This window comes from Melopsittacus undulatus, chromosome Z, assembly GCF_012275295.1.
Source record: "Melopsittacus undulatus isolate bMelUnd1 chromosome Z, bMelUnd1.mat.Z, whole genome shotgun sequence".
NCBI classification, from domain to species: domain Eukaryota; kingdom Metazoa; phylum Chordata; class Aves; order Psittaciformes; family Psittaculidae; genus Melopsittacus; species Melopsittacus undulatus.
This window is the reverse complement of record NC_047557.1, coordinates 5,409,806-5,432,680: the sequence shown is the minus strand read 5'-3', so window position 1 is coordinate 5,432,680 and position 22,875 is coordinate 5,409,806. Positions and strand designations below refer to the sequence as shown.

At 39.9% G+C, this 22,875-nt stretch overlaps 1 protein-coding gene across 1 annotated transcript in view; it reads right to left on the bottom strand.

Annotated features, from left to right (window-relative positions):
• The window catches only part of RIT2 (Ras like without CAAX 2), a 201,488-nt gene that overhangs the window by 89,837 nt on the left and 88,776 nt on the right, over positions 1 to 22,875 (bottom strand). The window contains exon 4 of the mRNA XM_005151731.2: positions 3,557 to 3,748. Within this exon, the coding sequence (XP_005151788.1) occupies positions 3,557 to 3,748 (192 nt within the window). The remainder of the gene's footprint in view (positions 1 to 3,556; positions 3,749 to 22,875) is intronic.

Genomic DNA, 22,875 nt, shown 5'->3' with positions numbered 1-22,875 from the left:
GAGAAGCAGGGAAATGTTTTCAAAAGCACTGTTTGTGCTCAGATTTCTGGTTGAAGCCAATAAGACAACTCATGTGTGGAAGGGTAAACAACTGCATAATTCTTTTCAGGACCAAAACTTCACTAGCAAAACTAACAGCTTTGATGACAGGCTTCCCAGAGAGGCCAAGAGCTGAATGAAGCGTGAGCTGACCTCATAACCTTGGACTCAATGGACAACAACATATTATCCATGGACTCAACCAAGCCTGTAGCTTATTCCTCTGGGGTCAAACAAAAGTGTATAGGAAAAACTGCCTCATGCTGGAAAGGTAGAATTTTCAGTGGGGTTCTCACATGTGAATTAAAAGTTTGAAAAACCTGCTAGAAAGTATCTGTTCTTTCCAAATCAGAGCTACAGCACATTGTTCAAAGGAACTTACATAGCCAGTTCACCTCTGAATTGCTGAATATAATATATTGTAATGGTCAACAGGCAAAGTCTTATGGATATTTTTTTCAAACAAGATTTCAACAGTGCCACATGTCTTTATTATGAAATACCTTAATTTAAAGCTGCATTTAGGATGGTACAAGCTCAAACAGAATTAGTTTTTTATTGCATTTTTAAATATGAATATGTTTTAATCAGATATTTATCTTTTATACAGATTTTAAACTTCAGTAAGAACCAGATGTTCATCTGAGATAAAGTTGCAAAGCCTACCTGAAGTAAAAGTATCTACTGTACTTCATGTCATCTCGTTCTAGAAGTTTCTGAAACTCTAATTACATTAAAAATTACATTAAAATGGCATGATAGCTTTATTAATCTAATGACTTTAATGTTCAAAAATACTAAAATTAAAAAGGTATCTAGAAATTAAAAAGGTATCTATTCAAACACATAGGGATCTGTTTTTCACATCAAAGAGTTATGTGATAAAATACATGTAATACTTGAACATTTCTTTAGGCCAATGGCTAAAAATCAAGGAGCGGACACAGATGAATGCATAAACTATTCATGGCCACTCAATTTCACAGTAAATCTTTGAACACAAAACAGAACATGTCAGAAAGGATCGGGCACAGGTGCAGCAAAAATGAGTGGAAGGGAATGAAGGATATAGGAAGCTTTGCCACCAGAGTGGATATGCACATTCAGATAATGAGCTATTGTATTTTCTTCCTTACAGTTTTTACACAGTTGTTCCCCCACATTGTTTCAGAGAAAATGGAAAGTGTTTATTCTTTAGGCTGATGAATATAATTAAAATTTGTTTTAAGGAGAGCAGACAAACCCATTTCTTAAGACATTAAAAATGAGAGGAATATTTAAAGACAACAATAATTTCACTGAAGCCATCAGAAAATAAAACCATTATTTAAAAAATAATAAGCTTGTTGGTTTTGTTTTTCAGTAATGTGTCTCCTAGCACAAAATTTTAATTGCAGATTACTTTTATTTTTTTTAGTCCTCTTGATAAATTTGAGGCAAGCCACATACATCATTAATTGTATTGTGTAGGGGACCACATTTCAAACAACAGCTTTGTCTGACTGAGCTAGTATAGCCTGTTTGATTGTTGCAGAATTGTCATTAAATGGAAATGATGCTCGGGAATGCTGAACTAAATGTTATGTTTCTAAATACCATGAATAACATTACAGTAGCTTTAATAAATTTCACAGGGGGAAAATGTTGTTAAACAGAGCAACAATATTAGCCCTGCCGCCCTGGCCAAATTCCAATCTAGATAATTGCATTCTGACACCTATTCTTTCTTAGTTGTTTCAATTGGGTATATTTGTATACCTCAATGTCTTTATTGAAGAATATTTGAGAAAGCTCTTCTGACATTGCTATACCTGTTGACAGTTGTAGAGGGTTATTGGAGGAAAAAATTCTGAAGACCTAAAATCCTGGCTCATGGAAAGCTTCTAAAAAGCTAAAGGATCATAATTTAGAATTGCCTTGATACACATTCAAGGCAGAATCTTCAGTGACAATCTTGTTTAACATTTTTTTGTGTGTCTGTGACATCTCAAAGACATAATTTCTAGTATTTCCAGAGCCTCACCATGCCCTTTGATCTTGAGTATTGTTTGTGGTATCCAATTCACACACAGGTGCACACTAATTATCCTGCTTGGGAGACCAGACGAGATCATCAAGAAGCATATAAAACATTTCAATCAGGCGTATATTTTCATAAGCACTGACAGTGATTAAAATAGAAAAGCCTGACAAAACATAAAATCAGAAAGAGGTAGTGCCAAAGATCATTTACAGAATAGAATATTCCTGGAAACCTCATCTATAGGTAACTGCAGCTAACCAATCATGTCCTGTTTCTGTTGGGATTAGGTGAAATGTCCTGTTCTCTCAGCAGAACAACTGAACCCACATTCCTCCCTCTCTAGTATGTAAGTATCCCAGAAGCTGCACAGATTGTACTGCACGATACACATGGCGTTGTTTGAAGGCTCAAGCTGCATGTTAAACTGCAGCTGGATTGTTACCATTAAGGTTTTGTCACAGTGATTTAGGGAGAAAGTCAATGATCTAGAAACAGATGTGGTGTTTTAAATGTGTATCATCATATCTTCTAGGCTAATTTCAGTCTTAACATTGCAATGGATTTTCCTCAGGTAGAAGAAAGAAGACGAAGTGGTGAGAAGAGTGACAGGATAATTGGAAAAGAGTAGACAGGATCCTGTGAGCAAAGATGCTAATGAATTGAAAAACATCATTTGCTTTAACTGTTACATATGTGTGCACAGAAGTCTCATTTGACAGGAATCATAGTGTGTATAACCTCTTCAGAGATCCATACAGGAAAATTGGGTCTTTCACCTTTATAAAGCTTAAGATTAATGATATTTTCTATTCAGTACTGGCTCACAAACCAACCCATTCAAAGATGGTGTCTCTCCAACTCATTCCCTTGCATACACATACACATAAGTACAAACAGCAAGGAAGAAGCAGAGAAGAAGCAAAAGAGTGAGTAAAGATTGCTAAAGACTGTGACATTGCCACAGTCAGTGCTCTCATAGTGAAAGAAATCTACTGCTCTGTGGGTGGTAGTGGCTCAAATTTTGTCTACAAATCAAAGTGAATGCAAGGCTTGTGTCTTCTCATCTTATCTGAAAATCTTGATGGTTTTCCAGGCAAAGATAATTCCATAGATTATAATTTCTCTATTTTAACTAGAATTCTTTTCAGTCTGAGTTTGAAAATGCTTTAATTAAAACTAGTAATATCCAAAGAAAATAATTTTTTTTTTGCCACAAAGATCCTGACTGAATCTTTTTCCATTTTGAACATACATATGACTTCCAACAAAAATAATAGGATTCTTTTCAAAGTAAAAACAAAGAACGTCTGAATGCTATGAAAGCTACTTTAAAATTCATAACATATAATTGAAAAGTACTGATAAATTCTTTATTACCTGTCCTAGTGTGTTGCTCTTTGATTAAACCTCATCTTGTTCTATACAACATATGCTACAGAAATCTCTGAGGTAGCCAAGGAAAACCAAGTCAAAAGCAACAGCAAAGTTGCTTACCTGCCTGAATTCTTCAAGATCTATTTTGTTTCCCACCAGCACTAAGGGGATGTCATAGGTGTGCCGGACACGATATATAAGCTCCTTAAACTCAGCAGCTTCTTGAAAGGATTGACGGTCTGTGATGGAATAGCAGATAATGAAGCCTTCTCCACCTCGCATGTACTGGTCCCTCATGGCTGTGAATTCTGCCTGTAGAATAGGAAGAAGATAGTAGTAATTCAGCAGATAAAATTACCTGTTTACAAATAACAAACTTGTGAAAAGTTATCTCATTCCCAACATAATTTCACATTGTTTGTTTTACTGTTTTAAATACTGCTTGCTGAAACTTGTGAATCCTTCTGGGGTCATCATCATGGATAATACACCACCAGGATGTCTCTTAGGATCCTTTCCTTTTCTCATCAAGGGAACTTTGTCCTTGAAAAATATGAACTTACTATGACAGTGCCTGCATACAGAAAATATTGTCTCACATATTTCTAAAGCCTTCTGTAGCACTTTCTGTACATACTTGCCATTGAATGAATACTAACAGGTGTAAGAGAAGAGCTCTATTTTTATCTAGAGATCTGTCATGGGTTGAGCATGTTTTGAGGGTGTTTTTTTCAAGGTTTTTTCCAGCCAGGTGGAGGAGGGGAGGCCGGGAGGAAGGAGAGACAGGACACCTGACCCAGGCTAGTCAATGAGGTATTCCATACCATAGCACGTGATGCCCAGGATGCATACTGGGAAAGAGAGGGCTGGAGGGGTGGAGCTGGAGAGGAAAATGCAGGAGGGAGCACGCGGTGCTCGGCCAGGCAGGGTGGAGTGAGTTATGGGTTGGTGGCTGGTGGGGTGTTGTATTCTTTTCACTTGCTGTTTGCTGTATCATTATTATTTGTAGTAGTAAATGGCAGTAGGGGTTTTGTGTTATGCCTTAGCAATTAAACCATTCTTATCTCAATCCATGGGGGCTACATTCTTTGGATTCTCCTTCCTAACTCTCCGGGAGTTGGGGGACTTGGTTTAAACCACGACAAGATCGAAGACAGGTACAAATTCCTTATTATGCTCTCAATTGAAAAGCTCAGCTATATCAAAAAGACATTTATTGTCTTCCACCATCTTTGGAATATGCCTAGTAAAACAGGAATATAATCTGCAAAAAGCTCTGCTCTTTCAAATGTTCTGAAGAAATCAGGGGGTTCAGTTCAGTGTGTGATAACACCATTAAATAAAAATGGACAATTTCAAATAGTGCAAGAATTGTCCCAATCTTCTCCTCCTGCATTTTTCTCTGTTTATGTATGTATGTAGTGAAGCAGCAACATTTCTGGTCACAGGTATGGGTTTTTTTTAGAAGTATTTAACAACTGCCACATTGTATTAAAAAAAATCAAGATTTAGTTTTCAAAAACTAGTCTCAGGCACTGTGGCTTGAAAATATGCTTTAAAGTCAGTTTCTTTTTCAAGTTTGTTTGCTCTTCTTGATCACAGCAAAGAATAACCCAATACCATGGCAACGGTCGGTTAGGATCAGAATCCTCCAGACAGAATCAGTTCTACAGAGATATTAAGATTCAGGAAGGTCTGATAAAGTAAGGAATACACATATCAACACTGGCGCATTTCTATGAGCAGCAGGATGCAATATCAAGTCTTCTATTTTTTAGTCTGGTGAGAATTTAGGCTAGGATTTTAAAATAAATTAGGCTATATATATCTATCCTCAGTTCTTGCTGAAAATTCAAGGGAAATGGATTGCTTATGCTCTTTTAAAAGTCTCAGCCCTAAATCTCTCTCAGTAGTCACTCATATTGATTGATAATACTTCCTGTGAATAGACGTTCCTGTTGACCATTATCATTTATTCATGATGTATCTTTTTACCCAAGGGCTTTCTTATGTATCACTCAAAATATTTCACCTGCTACAGGAAAAAGTTCATAGACTAAGCTCCAGAATAGCAGACTAATAGGCAATTTAAGGGTAGGATTCTGCTATGAGACTTACTAAGAATTTCATAATCTCTATCACCACTGACATCCCAGGAGTTTATTAACTACCAAGCTACAGCATAGGGTGGATCAAGCTATATTCTATCCCACCCTCTCTCAACTGGATGTGAAAGAAGTAGGGCACTGGTAGGAAGAAACACACAAGATGTCAAACAAAAGGGATTCTACACTCCTCTGGTTTGGGGAAGACAGTGAGGGGAGTTCTGTCTCTGCTCCCAGGTCTTTGCCTGCCATCTGCATGAGTCACTGGATTAATAACCAGTGCAACATGAAGGTCTCTAAATTGCGAGCAGGAAGTGTTAATAACTAAACACACAGACATAATCCCTCTCCCTTACTGACCCTCAGATTCCCAGGCTTTCTTGACAGAACAGCAATCTTTCCAAGCCCCTCATCCTTTGTGCCCCTGATTTTCTTCTCTTTGCATCATTCACCTAGAACTACCCATGATTAGTAGAGTAGCCTCCTTTGTTGAAGGAGCTGAACAAGGCCTTCATCCCCTCAGGCTGAGCAGAAAATGGAAACCTTATGCAGAGTTAAACTGAATTTAGCTGCCTGTGCAGCTGCAGGCCACTATCTAAGCCCCCATTATAGATAATAGTAAGCTAGTCAATGCAATTAATGGACTACAGATTGCGTCTGTTCATGAAAAACAGTTATTCTCTTAGGTCCCTAATTACCTATTTTTTGTTTACCTGTTTTAGAGCCAGCTGAATATTTACACAACTGAATGAACTTGCTAGCTCCTATTCAAACTCCCAAAAGTAGATGTTTTGGTACGGAAGTAAAATCCCAGCCCAGACTACCTGTCTTCCTGGGTTAGAGATTTCATAAATCAGGTACTGTAACACTGTATGATTCTTCTACACAGACTTTTACAAAGAATGAGCTTTGCTCTAAGTGAGTTGGTTCACCTCCAGGAAGTGCTCAGAACATTCTCTTATAGCCATTTATGGCAAACTAAGAAGGAATTAGGTCACACAGCCCTGTATAAGTTATCCACAGTAAGTGACGTTCTTCAATATGAGGACTCCCAGGACCAGGCCCCTGGAATGCTTAACAGCTTTTCTTGACTGCCAGGATACTCTGGGTTCCTAATTTTACATTGAATCATTCCAAAGGGACAAAGTATTCAGCTTTTAAGCACTGCCATTCTTGAGGCTGAGTCATTTACCTACGCATTATGGTTCATGCCTGGGCATAGACATGACTTTAAGAATATGAATGAATTTACTTCTGCAATATTTTATTATGATGTGTTATTGCTGTTGATATATTGGAATAAACAGCTAAAATACTTTAGTGTCAAGTTTGCAGTGATCCATCTTCAGAGGCATTAATTATTCTGTGTAAACCAGACTGGTCACATCCACTTGGTTTTCTGTTGTTAACTCAGTTAGTCATTTCCATTCTTATTTTTCTGATGTTGACTTTCACTTCTCAGCTTTTTCCCCTTGGCATAATTGCTCATTACAAAGTCAAGTACTCCAAGGTCAAACATGAACAAGCCTTTTCTTGGATTTCAACAAAAATGTGTTTACTTCTCTGTTTACCAAGAAACACAATATAATAATATACGCTAAAACAAAGAATTAGAACCATTTCCAATAAACATACTATACCCCTTCCAATAATGTATGGATATTACATATAGATGATGAAGGACTAACAGGTAATTAAATTCTTTGTTCTCTTTTTTAGTCCTACTCCTATTTCACAGCCTTCATGTATCTACAGCAAGCACAACAAAAATCAATTTGACCTGGGTTTTTTTGATGATAAGAGGTATATGGAGATAGACCCAAAAGTTTCACAGACTTTTCAGTGTTTTTTAAAATATTTCGTTTGGTTCCCTTATACAATACGCAACAGTGTATCTGTGCAGCTGGCACACTAATTGTTTCCTGTTGTAAAAGTGGCTTTTTAAAAAATTATTCAGGAGTAGTGCTTAATGCCATTTGCTACTCAGAAAGAGGAAAATATGAAATGTTCCCAAGTCAGTAAGTGCCAAAGGGAAGAGACAGAAGGAGATCACACCTCCTCAAAAGGAAATCAATCCTGAGACTTAAAGTGAAGATTTGTCATGCTTATAGCACTTTGCAGCTTGACATCAGTCTCTAATACTCTCTTGTGTATTATGACTAAGACTTTAACTGAAAAGTGTGGTAAGAAATCTTTTGAAACAAAATAACCATTCATCTTGGGAGACAAGTTATAATTGAGAATAAGCATCAAGTCTGGAAAGAAAATAAAACTTTTCTAAAAGTTGAAAGAAAGCAGCATAACATTTTTCCTTTTCTTTTTCCATTATAAATGAGTGCAGCAAAAAAACTGATACTAATCCTAATGTAATTATATATGTCTACCTGTTGTTGAAGAAAGTTAGCAAGAAAATCTCTCAATGACTGTTGCTCATAAACAGATGTCACATTTGCCTTTTATCAGTTATCAGGCATCTGCCAAGGTTTCTTAATGACAGAATGGCCTTACAATGATATAAAGCAGCTCCCTGAACATGCTCAGATGCATCACATCCTGTTGTATCAAACATATAAAATCATAGAGTAGTTAGGGTTGGAAAGGACCTTAAGATCATCCAGTTCCAAACCCCCTGCCATGGGCAGGGACACCTACTACTAAACTATGCCACCCAAGGCTATGTCCCGCCTGGCCTTGAACACCGCCAAGGTTACAGCATTCACAACTTCCTTCAGTGTCCCATTCCACTGCCTCATCACTGTCACAGTAAAGAAATTCCTCCTTATACCCAATCTAAATATCCCTTGTTTAAGTTTGAACCTGTTATTCATTGTCTCATCATTACAGTCCCTAATGAATAGTCCCTCACCAGCATCCCTGTAGGCCCCCTTCAGATACTGGAAGGCTGCTCTGAGGTCTTCATGTAGCTTTCTCTTCCACAGGCTGAGCAGCCCCAACTTTCTCAGCCTGTCTTCATAGGGGAGGTGCTCCAGTCCCCTGAGCATCCTCGTGGCCCTCCTCTGGACTTGTTTGAACAGTTCCATGTCCTTTTTATGTCGAGGACACCAGAACTGCACACAATACTCCAAGTGAGGTCTCATGAGAGCAGAGTAGAGGGGCAGGATCACCTCCTTTGACCTGCTGGTCACACTCCTTTTGTTGCAGCCCAGAATACGGTTGGCTTTCTGGGCTGTGAGTGCACACTGCTGACTCATGTTCATTTTCTCATTGACTAACACCCCCAAGTCCTTCTCTGCAGGGCTGCACTGAATTTCCTTTTTGCCCAACCTGTAGCTGTGTCTGGCATTGCTCCCACCCAGGTGTAGGACCTTGCACTTGGCATGGTTAATCATCATGAGGTTGGCATCAGTCCACCTCACAAGCATGTCAAGGTCCCTCTGGATAGCATTCCTTCCCTCCAGCGTATCAACGGTACCACACAGCTTGGTGTCATCGGCAAACTTGCTGAGGGCACACTAAATCCCACTGTTCATGACACTGACAAAGATGTTGAATAAGACTGGTCCCAACACTGATCCCTGAGGGACACCATTTGTTACTGGTCTCCAGCCGGACATTGAGCCACCGACCAGAACCCTTTGCATACAGCCATCCAGCCAGTCCTTTATCCACCAAGCGGTCCACCTATCAAACTGATGTCTCCAATTTAGAGACAAGGATGTCATGTGGGTCAGTGTCAAATGCCTTGCATATATCCAGGTAGATGACATCAACTGCTCTACTTCTGTCCATCATTTCTATAGCCCATTCATAGAAACCAAGTTGGTCAGGCAGGATTTTCCCCTTAGTGAAGCCATTCTGGATGTCACCAAGCGCCTTGTTGTTTTTCATGTGCCTTAGCATGCCTTCCAGGAGAATCTGCTCCAAAATTTTGCCATGCACAGAGGTAAGCGTGACTGGTCTGTAATTCCCCGGGTCATCCATTTTCCCCTTCTTGAAAATGGCGTTATTTTTCCCTTTTTCCAGTTGTAGGGATCCTCTTATGACTGCAATGATCTTTCAAATATGATGAACAGTGGCTTAGCAACTTCATTTGCAAGCTCCTTCAGGACCCACGGATGGATTTCCTCAGGTCCCATGGACTTGCGTATGTTCAGGTTCTTAAGATGGTCTCAAACCTGATCTTCTCCAACAGTGGGATTAGGGTCTTCATTCTCACAGTCCCTGCCTCTGTCTTCCAAGACTTGGGTGGTGTGGTTAGAATATGTGTCAGTGAAGACTGAGGCAAAGAAGTCATTAAGAACCTTAGCTTTCTCCAAATCCTTTGTAGCCAGCTCTCCTGAAGGCTTCCAGTGAGGGCCCACATTGTCCCTAGTCTGGCTTTTATTTGCAATGTGCCTATAGAATCCTATCCTGTTATCCTTAACATCCCTAGACAAGTTTAAATCAAACTGGGCTTTAGCTTTCTGAACCTGTTCCCTAGTTTCCTGGACAACATTTCTGTATTCTTCCCAGGCTGCCTGTCCTTGCTTCCACCTTTTATAAGTCTCTTTTTCCTTCACAGTTTCCTCAGCAGCTCTTTATCCATTCAAGGAAGTCTCCTGGCCCTCCTGATGCAATTTCTTCTAGTTAGGCTGCAACACTCCCGTGCTTTCAGTACATGATCCTTGAATATAATAGTCTTGCCCCCCCCTGCTCTCTAGGGCTATTTCCCATGGAAACTTACTAAGCAGGTTCCTGAAAAGGCCAAACTCTGCTCTCTTGAAGTCCAGGGCAGTGAGCTTGCTGCTCATTCACTGCCCTGAAGATCTCTAATTCGACCATCTCATGATTGCTGCAACCAAGGCTGCCCTGGAGTGTCACATTTCCAACCAGCCCTTGCCTGTTGGTGAGCACGAGGTCAAGCAGGGCACCTCTCCTTTTTGGCTCCTCTATTTCTTGCAGAAGGAAGTTGTCTTCCACACAATTGAGGAACCTCCTGGATTACCTGTGCCAGGCCGTACCTTCCCTCCAACAAGTATCAGGGTGGTTGAAGTCTCTCATGAGAACAAGGGCTTGTGAGCATGAGGCTATTCATATCTGCCTATAGAGTGCTTTGTCCAGTCCTCTTGATCAGGTGGTCTGTAATAGATCTCCACAGTAATGTCTCCCATCACTGTTCTCATGGTGCAAGTGTGTTTCCTCATTAGCCCCTGGCAGGACAGGAAAGTGGTTCGGGGTGGGGATATCACATTTATGAGGAAGCCCCTTGTTTTTAATTGTCCTCTTCTTCCATTTTTGTTCTGTTTTTTTTTTGTTTTGTTTTGTTTGTTTTTTTGTTGTTGTTGTTGTTGGCTTTTTTTTGTTACTATTTCCTAGCTTCCTGGGCTAACGGCCTCCATCTTTCCTCCATGAGCTACAATGGATGCTTGAAGCCCTTGCACAGGCTGGGCCTGGAGCAAACAGTCCTCCTTCCTCTCAGCTTCCCTGACATCTTTTAGCCTATTGACAGTGTCCTGCAGCTCAGCCCCTGCTGCAGGAGCACCTCCACCAGGACACACCCAGTGCAGCCCTGCCCATTGTGCACCGTCTCCTCACAAGACCAAGGCAGGCACTGTCTGCACTCTGAGATCTGCACTGCAGCCTCCCCTCTCATTGGCTCTGTCTGGGTGCCTGCGTTGCCCACTGCCGCGGCAGCCAGAACAGAGCTTCCAGACCGCACCCTGGTCATAAGGTGAGTGCTCACCATCCCGCTCCCCTGCCCGCACAAACTGCCTCAACCCGCCCGTTTGCCCGCCTTGGTCACTCGCCCTCCCTGGGGCAGGTTTTTAAGCAGTCAGAGCTGCTGCCGCCCCTGCTGGCTCCACCCCCTGTGAGTCCCTGCTCATGTCAGCTGAGCTGCCGGCTCCTGGTTGGGTCGAGCAGCAGCCCTTGAGGCTCCATCGGTGGCTCCTACTGCTCTGAGTTGAGGATCCTGGACACTGAGCTTCCCTCTGCTCAGGTGTTGAAGGGGTCCTCTTTCAAGCTCCTCAGCTGAGCAATTGACCCAAGCTTCCTGACACAATTTCGTTAACTTGTTTACACCCAGTTTTACTTGCTTGACCCTTGTTGATCCTCCTCTACTAAACACAGCTTGTCTGTAAAGGCTGGGATAAAGTCCTAAGAGTGTTAGTCCTTTCCATGTTCCTCATCATCATGCCACTCAGCAGCAGCCCTACATTCTTCCAGGCCTTCAATTAGTTACCAGTGTGCCTGTAGAAACCTCTCCTTGTTTTTTATATCTCTCAAAAGTTTCAACTCAAGCAGTACTTTGGCTTTCACATTCCAATCCATTCATGCCCAAGAAATACTTCCATATTGATCTTTGGGAGACTATCCCAAATTTTATCATATTGCATATGTTAGCTTTTCTATTAGCTTTCAGGAGAGCAACTTAGCAAAGAAGAAAATATTTAACCTCTGTTTTCCTGCTTTCATCTTCATTCATTCTCTTTTGTCCCACTTTTTATAATGAGCAGAAGAAAGCTTTCCATAAAGATTAATATTTTTAATTAGTTTTAACGTTCTTTTTTTTTTAATATAAATAGAAAGTGCATGTCTTCTTTTCTGTTATTGTTGTTGGAGATTAGAATCCTTTCCAAGTAAGATCAGTAACTTAATGTCTCCAGAACACAAAACAAAAGAATTGAGCATCAAAGTCAAAACACGCTTAGATACCTAGATTTTTATGAAGGATTAGTTTATGGGCTGCTATCATACATAACATTCTGTATCTAATGTTCAGCTCAGGACAACCATACCTTGCTGACTGAAAGATCCTAGGAAAGTGTATCACAAAGTTCACTGAAGACAAGCCTGGCTCTTTACGGTTTCCTACGTATTTTCTCCTGAACAATGATGGAGAAAGTGTGCTGGGCTAGAAAATCTTTTATTATCCAGCTCAGAATACAAATTGTTAAGAAGCAACCTCTTCCACATCACAATTTCATATCAGCAAAACTCAAATCTGAAGCCATTTTTCCTATGTTACACATTGCTAATAGATAGCTTTGGCATCCTACAAAAGACAAAAAGGGAGGGAGAAAAGGGGGAAGAAGAACTAACAACAAAAAATTACAAAGGCAATGAGCAGTGGGTCACCATATCTTTTTCATTGTGTGGTGATGTGTTTGAGGAGTAAACAGTGCAATGCTTAGAAGTGTGGTTCTCTTCCACACTCCTCAGATGTATAGTGCTTAGAAATCTAAAGATGCAGAACCTCAGAAAAAAAGGTGTCATGTTTTCAAACTACACACACACTCCACACATTTTGATGTCTCTTCTTTTTTATGCTCTTGGCTTGTATCTCTGGAAGAGGTCAGTCTCCCCATGGAGACCAGCGCACAGTTTGAAAATGCCATTTTCTATATCTTGTCTTCTGCTTGACTTTAAAACATGGAATCTGCTAACAGATGTTCTTAATCAAAGCTGTCTCCCTGATTACCACAGCGGTCATTCTTATTATGAAAGGGTTTTTTACATTTCTAGTAAACACTTGGGGTGTGTATAGTATATGTTCTTGGAAACAGGCAGGTTATTGTTCATCTATGACAACAAACAAACAAGGGTAAAATGAACAAAAAGGACGGGGGGGGATCTTTCAAATAGTGAATGAGAGAATTGAAAGCAAAACACTACACTACATAAAAGACATGAAAATGCACTGTTCACTTTAACATAAAATAAAAAATTTTGGTTGTCATTAAAAAGTTGAGAATTTCTTCTGTCCTAGGAAAGCTTTTTCAAATATGGTCAAAGATTATTTTTTAGCAACAGACTATTTTTAAAGCCAAAGTGCAACCCTCCAATATCTCTCTGTTAATAAATTCTCTTACACACATAAACACCAGGGTTGACTCCACTGTGATTACGTATTATTCACGTGGCACTGCTTGTCATAAGAGCACTTTGCTTGTCTTTTATTACCTGAAATGGATTTCCCTAAGAAAGTAGGCTGTGAGTAGTGCTGTGGTACTTACTTTTTTTTTAATCTTTGGGGTAGTGTATGTGTGTGTAAAAGCAAGTAGCTTTTAAAAGCTTATTCACAATGCAAGCAGCAAGAAATCAGCAGTTACATTTCAAATGAGAAAGCATGCAGATAGGAAGTTGGCTGGAAGTTATATCTTATAACCACCATAATACTGTAATCTGGAAGCAAAGGATGCATCTCATTCAATCTCAGTTTTCCCACTAAAAAGGTAGTCACTTACTCTACATTATTCTTCAAGTCTCTCTGCAGTCAAGAGAGAGACACGATTGACTCTAGAGAGTAATTCACCCCATTCTCAGAGAAATGCTTCTCTGAGTGTACCTCTCTCACTGCCTCAACAGATACTAAATATCGGTGTCAGGCTCTGAAGTCCACAATATCAACCACAGCCCCCACCCACTCATGTCTTTTATGCATTTGGATGATAAGGCTTGTCCTCTTCTTTATTTTAAGCTTGAATTTATTTTCTACAAAGCTTTTTTTTTTTTTTTTTTCCAATGGAGTTCAGAAGGTCAAGAGGATGTAACATCTAGTTGTCTAAAACCAATAGTGTTTTTCACTTCACAGCACTCAGCAGTAGGAAATGTTATCCCTCAGCATGGGTTAAGTTACAGTAGGAGATAATAAACAGATACATTTTTTCCATCACAGAAGTCAAAGTTCCAAAACTGCTCACAGCACTCCAGCAGGCACTAGCTAGAGGTTCCCAGCAATGACACAACAGAAAACAAGAAAGCACTGAACAATATCAGCATCACTCATGCTCTCTTTTTGCTTCTTTCCTGTCTCCAGTCTTCCTTTGGAAACAGCAACAACAAAAGGAATTATATAGCAAAAGATACAGAAAAAGCTGCAGCAGGTGGTACTCAGCCACCTGTGCCAGCCTAAACCATCTGCCACATCACTGGGAGGAAGGAAGAGAACTGCGTATCAGCTCAGACACAGACCAAAGAAAATGCAGGAGCTCTGGCTTAAATACTGGAGGACAGGGATTGATTCTGCACCAAGTCCCTACACCATTCTGGTTGTACATCAAACCCCTGTCTGATGACCCTTTTTGCCTGCTCTAATAATGATCCAGGAGCAGTTCAAAATGGTATTAATATAAATGAGAATTAGTCTGTAAGCCTACAGTGGAAGTGGATTATTATTATAACGAGTCCCTTGATTAATGATCAGCCAGTGTCTCACGTCTTGTAATTACAGGAAGAAATCCTTGCTTCTGTTATAAAACAGCAATATCCCTTTCCTTTGAATTTGTACTGGGGACAAAATGCACATCAGTGACAATGGAAATGGTATAAACATAACATAAAGGATGCATTCCATGTTCCTAGCAGATTAATGTCTTTCTAAACTTAATCTGACAGCTTTCCAAGGCAATATTATGAACTCCACATTGTACAAAATCAATAGCCTTTTCTTAACTCTGGGAATGTACAAGTAAAAAGCTGAGACAGATACAGAACTTAATCCATAACGTAGAAGACAACCAGGCAACAATATCAACCCTATTGAAATCAGTGCCTATTTGACTGTCCACTCCTCCCCATTTAAACTAATTCATTTACCTGGAAAGAGAAATGTACAGGAAGAAGGAGAATATTCATGACAGGTCATCTTTGCCAGGAGATACAGGTATGATTTTCACTTTTGTGGCAAACAGCAGCATTACTTCTTACCTGCTATTTTCCAAGGTCAGTGTACAGTCTGGAAATGGAGGAGATAAGCTCACCTGGGTGGAGTGAATGCCAGGGAATGCCACAAGACCTTGCCTATGGGCAAGAAGTCCAAGATGAGTGAGTCAACTAAATGGATGGCTGGCAATTTAAGAAACATGTTAAGATTCACACTGGACAGGAAACACAAGCACAGTCTTATATCCATAATTTTCACAAAATTTTGGCTGAAAACCTTCTAAGATAATTTCCCTGTCCTACACTTATGTTCTTCAACATCAGTCTGTTTCCTCCGGAAACAGGTCTGCAGTCCCAGACAGGATCTGGTATATCACTAGACCCCAGTTCAGGATTGTTTTTGAAGACTAATGTATGTGCATGAAAAAAAAAAAAAAGGATTCTTTCACACCAGTTAATACATCTTTAAATCTCTGATTACTGGAGATACTTTGTGCAACTCTGAAGTCCTCAATATAGAGGATGAATTAATGAAAAATAAAGACTTTTGTTTCTTAATCTGAATTATTATATCAGGTTAATTCATGAAGACATTAGTCTCATCTTCATTCAGATGAGTCTGAGACTTCAAACTGGTATGTCTATAAATTTTCACCCTTTCTGAAAATCACTGGTTTGTGAGGTTAGTTTGATTACTAACTTATTTAAATCAACATGAGACACATTCTGGTTTTCATCATCTGTGAATTCATGTGATTTCCCACACCTGGGCTTAAAGATTCAGGTTCCCCTTCTTGTTTCAGCAATGATATATCTTTCCATCATATCTGGTATTGCTCACAGTCACAGACAATGCAGGATTAATTCTCATGAAAAGTAGGTGTAGATGTTCCTTCACACCCTGAACACTGATGGATCACTTGAACTGCCCCATTCCCTGACTGCAGAATAATTTTTTATGCTGTTGCTATTCTGTTATTCACATGATACTTTGCATCATTGCTGGCTTTTGAAGTAAGACTGAACCACATCAGCCTGATAGAAAAAAAAAAAAGTAAAGATAAATAAATAAGGAAAAAAGACAAATGAGAACAACTTCCAGCAAAGTAACTCAGGAGTACAAGGAATAACACCACACACTGACCCTTCTTTTTCACTTGGGAACTACTAAATAACCTGCACTGGCACTCCAACCCTCCCTGCAGAAGTAGCTTCTCTGCAGTGATGTTCCAAATGTTCCCACTCTAGTTGCCCTCCTGCCTTTAGGTGATAATGTGTTTGCCAGTTTGCTGCAACTGTGCTTTTGTTAACTTTATTAATCTTGCTCTTCCAAGATGATCTGTCATATGCAGTAATGAAAATATGTAGTCCATCATCTGGGAGATATCTATTTTTCATTCACCCCAAAATATGGATGAAATCACAGTATCAATTCTCCAAAATGACAGTAAAAAATTCCTCTCTGTTACACTTCCTAACTCAGAGAACTGTCTTTTTCTTTCATATTAATGCTAATGGTTTCTCTTTTAGAGATAAACACCTTAGTAATTTTCTTCTAAATGCAGGTACTGAAGCAATCTTCACCGTTAACTACCTCTAAACCCGCCAACTGCATTTGGTTTCTCGTGCACCACATAATACTTCCCTCACCTCCCCCCACTGACATGTAAGAAAGAATAAAGCCAATTTTCATCTTTTATCACAAATGCATCATTAATGCTAAAGGGAAAGAATTAATAGTTTGGGAATTACAATTTAGTAAACAGTGGTGTAAAAAAATTAAGACAATGACCTACTAGTGAAGAGGTAATGACTACAGCTGCAAGAGAGGGCTCAACGGGGATTCAGACAAACTCTTGTCAGCTTACATGGGCATGGCAGAGCTGCCATCTTCCCCAGTGAGGCTTGTGCAGCCTTGCAGAAGTGAAGCTGTGAGGCTGTGGAGTCAGACACATCATTGATCTGATGAATGACTGCAAATGATATTCTGGCTTGCATATTCTCTCACGATGGCTTCCATAACAAGCATGCTTACCTTAAAAATTAGATAACATAGGTACTTCTCTCCCCTCTGCCCTACTCATCACCAGAGATATAATTTGAGCTAAGAATCTGAAAAGGGGGGAGAAGGGGGAAAAGCAAACAATCTGCAGTGTAGCTATTTTATACTTTCGTGGTATTTAATCAATTGTGCCCTCATTTCTGCCACTGAAATTTAGCTCAGTGTTTATCTGAGGGATGTGCTCCTTGGGAACTGCATAAATCATCACCAATATGAATGCAAAATAGCTATGTTCTAGCTGCACTGATTTTTTATTTCTTAGAATATTAAAATCTGTGACATAAAAAGACTGTTGCCATGTCCCTGTGACTTTCAGCATTAAGGGTATCCTACCATTTTGTTTTGTTTGCATTTGCACAAATGTTTCTGGAGTAAGTGATATGGCTAGGTAACATTATGTGCACAGTGATGGTCACTGGAGTGCCATCTACATATATAGTCCTGCAAACGTTCATCCTAGAGACCTTCTGAGGGCATGTGGGAACAGAAAGAGCATGAACTTCTGCTACTTCCACTGTGAGCAGCTCACAGAATGTCTCTAAGGTACTTTCACAGACAGTGCAGACATCCCACACTAAGGGGAAATTCACTGGGACCAATCCTTCTCTAACATTTCAAACAGATGTCTAACATTTTAAGGAGGTGATCATCATTTCATATCTTTAACATACAATGGGGATTTCATCCAGATGCATTATTGCATTGTCTAGGCTTTCAAGAAAATTAGGAATAGTTTGACTGAAGGTAACTGACTTCTGGTGGGGTAAATGACACCCATTGACAGATAAACAGCCTTTGTGTCTGCCTATAAAACGGGAATAGTTTACATTTCTTTAGAAAAAAGCTGTAAGGACAGAGAGAGCTCCAAAACTTAGGTCATAAGGTATATAGGTTAGATCAATAGATCCTGAAAGATGCTGAGTAGCTTCTTAGATATGCCAAGACTGTCCGACACAAGGAGACAACTCATATACAATTCTGAAAGTTAGTGGAGTGTGACTTCTTCAGCTTGCTTCACAGTGTTAGTTAGTTACATCTGTGTAAGCTGTGCAGTATTCCTCTGATGAAAGTCAGAAAGTATATACCTGAAATATATTCAGTTTGAAAAAGAAAACAGAAAACTCCATATTTTCACTATTTTTTTTCTTGAATTTCCACTTTGCTTTTTATTTCCTCTTTTAAAAGTCTGGATAAATGCCCTAATATTCCTCAGATTATAAAGAGGAGCTGACAATGAATGCAAGTAAAATTTACTGATTCTTACTTTTTCTGTTCAGTATGGGCTTTTCTGATGGAGGGAGATGCCACTTCCTGGGGAAGAACTATGGAACTTCAGCTGTGAAAGATGTCTTACGTTTTGAGGCTTTTCCATACCTTCTTGCTAGTGTGGAAATTAGAAAGCATCTCCAAGACAAAAATCTCATGCAGTTTTCTAATTCAAAGGCTTGGGTGATTCAGATAAGACCGTGTAATTTTTTGCAGTCTTGTTTTTGTCTGCAGCCACAACCATTTGATGTATTGGTAGAATATCCGGCAGCTACAGAATAGCATAAAAAGCAAGTAAGTATTGAAAATGGTGGTTCTTTGGGACAACCCACTTTTTCTGAAAAGCATTAACACCCTGCTCTGCAAAAGATCCTTCTCTTGGTCATTTGTTACTGTCAAATGACAGAAGGAGATGCTTTTGCACATGATTGTCTTTAGACAAGTTTTAGACAAGTTTTTAGTTCTGAAAATACCTTTTTGATGTGCATTTTTGTGAAAATGGATACAGATAGAAAACACTTTTCTGCCCACTGGTCCCTGGTCTGTGTGCAGCTGCTTGGTAACAAGTAGGTTATGATTGACAAACTTCTGTAAAATGGAATTCCAGGTGAGAATATCTAGGACAGTTGCATATATATAAAGAAATCAGGACACACTTAGAACATATTTAATGTCTGCTGGAAATAACTTCAAAGGGCTTAAGTGCCATTCAGTACTGGAAAGAAGAAGTGCACAATACGGTTTGTAATGTTAGAAAAAAAGGCAAATTTACATAATCAGAGTCTTCCGGAGGATTTGAAGAGTTAAAAATGATTTTGCTACATTATCAGAATTTATAATAAGGTATTTTCTTCTTTTAAATGTTCTCATTTGATTTCAAAACATCTATAAATCATTCAGCAGTATCACTGTATATTTATTATTAGAAGTTACTCATTAAAGAAAGACAAAGAACAGCAAAAAAAGAAAGCATTTCAAGGTACAAAAAAGAAGGATTTATTGAAAAAGAACAGGCAACACCAGAAAGTTTTCCTCCATTTGCAGTATGGAACCACTAACATTGACTTTACTAAGCAGAATGGTGGCGAGGGGCAGGAAATCAGTGTCTCTACACTCAATAAACTCTGACGTCCATCCTAAATGTCTGCTCTCTGCAACATCTTATTGTACCTGTTTGTCAGAAAGATAAATGCAGACCTAGAAACACAAATTGTTTCATCCTTTATTGCACCATGATTCACTTGTTGACAGGGACATGAAAAGAAGCTGGGAATTTTAGTTGCTAGTTGCCTGTTCTTGTTAAACTAATATATTCCTTTTTTTGACAATATGTGTCTTGACCTTTCCCCACTGAAGCGAAATATTTTGCCTATAATATGAAGGAAACTGGAACCAGGTCTGCAATTCCATCTATGATTCACTGGAAAATTTTTATTCACTGGATCTTTTTTTTCACTCATTATCTGTGCCAAATAAATGTTTCTTCAAAATCTGTCCACTCCCAAATAAAATGACTTGGTCGTGGGAGAGATTTTAGGTCTTCCTAGAAAGCGCAGAACAGGCTATATTGGGAACCCATAAAATTTTCAGTGCTATGGTTTGACTAAGTATGTCATCATCAGCCTGTGAAACAACAACATATGAATAAAATGAAATTAATGGTCTTCACCTAATATACTGTGTTAATGGTTGCTACTTAGCTCATTACCACTATGCTTTAGAAACAAAGAGGATTTCATTTACTGACTACAGCACCTAGCAGAAAGTGCACTAAAATTATTTTCCCCTTAAAAGAACATGCTGTAAAGGCCCATTAAAATATAATTACTGACAAAAAGGCATTTTAAATTTCCTTGAGATAAGCTGCAGTAGCGTAGTTTGAAATTCCACTTCCATTGATTCAGGATTAGAGAAGCATGTTTAGATAATAAGCGGAAGAATCTCAGTTAACAGCCTGAGTGAGTCATTGGACTATAGTGTTTAGTCTGAGAAAGTGTGTTTATCTCAAGGGCTCTTGGGACTATTATGGTTCCTCTTCAAAGCCTGAAGCAGGGGGCAAAAATCACAGCCATGAAGGCTGGTAGGATAAACATGCCCTGTGATTTGCTAGCAATCTGAGAGATGGATTTCACTGGAGAGCACACTGTTGTCAGGTTGAAAAGTGTGTGCCTGGAAATTAATTCATGTGCATACAGCTCCAGACAAAGGAAAATTGCCCTGATATGGCTTGCCATCACATTTAAGGCCAATTCTTCAAGTCTCCAAATCACACCTGAGAAATATAATGGTGCACTAAGTTTATCATAAAAATCTCACATTTTAACAAGCAAAAATGGGTGCCATAATCTTTAAATGTACTCTCACTGACAGGTACAGAAATCCATTTTCCTGAATATTTCCCTCCTTGTCTGAAAAAAATTTAGCCTTTTCTACATAGGGTCATCTCAGATTTTTTTTTTCAGTGGAGAGAAATCTGATGCTGTTTTAACGTTCAGCATGAGGTCTAAACTGGGAGGTTCAGTAATGTGTCATCAGGAGGAAAACTGCTTAAAGAAAAAAAACCTCCTGTGTCAACCAACAGTTTGTAAATACAGAAGGAGAGATAATGGCTGTGTATGCTCCACAAGGAGGAAGTTAACCTGGCCTCCAGAAGTTGCAACGAATTCTTAAGTCAGAAAAGAGAGAGGAATCACAAATGAGTGAACAGAAGGTTTCTGGATCTCTGTGTGGAGGATTTTTGTGCATGGCTGGAGTAGTTAGGGATTGTCACTCAGAATAATTGTGTACTGAACTGAACGAAGTTGCTGAGCCACTGGCCATCATATTTGAAAAATCGTGGCAGTCAGGTGAAGTTCCTGATGACTAGAAAAAGGGAAACATAACCCCATTTTCAAGAAGGGGAAAATGGATGACCCAGGGAAGTACAGACCAGTCACACTCACCTCTGTGCCTGGCAAAATCTTGGAGATGATTCTCCTGGAAGGCATGTTAGGGCACATGAAAAACAAGGTGCTTGGTGACAACCAGCTTGGCTTCACTAAGGGAAAATCCTGCCTGATCAGTTTGGTGGCCTTCTATGATGGGGCTACGGAACTGATGGACAGGGGTGAAGCAGTTGACGTCATCTACCTGGACTTGTGCAAAGTGTTCGACACTGTCCCACATGACATCCTTGTCTCTAAATTGGAGACATTAGTTTGATAGGTGGAGCACTCGGTGGATAAAGAACTGGCTGGATGGCTGCATGCAGAGTTGTGGTAAACGGCTCAATGTCCAGCTGGAGACCAGTAACAAGTGATGTCCCTCAGGGATCAGTGTTGGGACCAGTCTTGTTCAATATCTTTATCAGTGACATGGACAGTGGGATTGAGTGCACCCTCAGCAAGTTTGCCGATGACACCAAGCTGTGTGGTTCTGTTAATACGCTGGAGGGAAGGAATGCCATCCAGAGGGACCTTGATACACTTGTGAGGTGGGCTGATGTCAGCCTCATGAAGTTTAAGCATGACAAGTGCAGGGTCCTATACCTGGGTAGGAGCAATGCCAGGCACAGCTACAGATTGGGCAAAAAGGAAATTCAGTCCAGCCCTGCAGAGAAGGAGTTGGGGGTATTGGTTGATGAGAAAATGTACGTGAGTCGGCAGTGTGCGCTTGCAGATCAGAAAGCCAACTGTATCCTGGGCTGCATCAAAAGGAGCGTGACCAGCAGGTTGAAGGAGGGGATCTTGCCCCTCTACTCTGCTCTCGTGAGACCTCACTTGGAGTATTGTGTACAGTTCTGGTGCCCTCAACATAAAAAGGACATGGAACTGTTGGAACAAGGGTAGAGGAGGGCCACGAGGATGATCAGGGGACTGGAGCACCACCATATGAAGACAGGCTGAGAAAGTTGGGGCTGATCAGCCTGGAGAAGAGAGCCATCCAGTATCTGAAGTGGGCCTAGAGGGATGCTGGGGAGGGACATTTCATTAGGGACTGTAGTGATAGGACAAGGGGTAATGGGTTCAAATTTAAAAAGCAGAGGTTTAGATTGGATATAAGGAAGAAATTCTTTCCTGTTAGGGTGGTGAGCTGCTGGAATGGGTTGCCCAGGGAAGTTGTGAATGCTCCATCCCTGGCAGTGTTCAAGGCCAGGTTGGACGAAGCCTTGGGTGATCTGGTTTAGTGTGAGGTGTCCCTGCCCATGGTAGGAGGGTTGGAACTAAATGATCTTAAGGTCGTTTCCAGCCCTAACTATTCTATGATTCTATGATTCTATATACACATTGGTTAAGGAAAGGGAAAGAAATCCCTGAACTATTTTCATCGTAACACCTCTACCAACATTAAAAGATAGAATGAGACACATGGGTGAATTTCAAGGAAGAGTTACTCCAATTGTCCCGTGAGTATGGTTGGGCAAG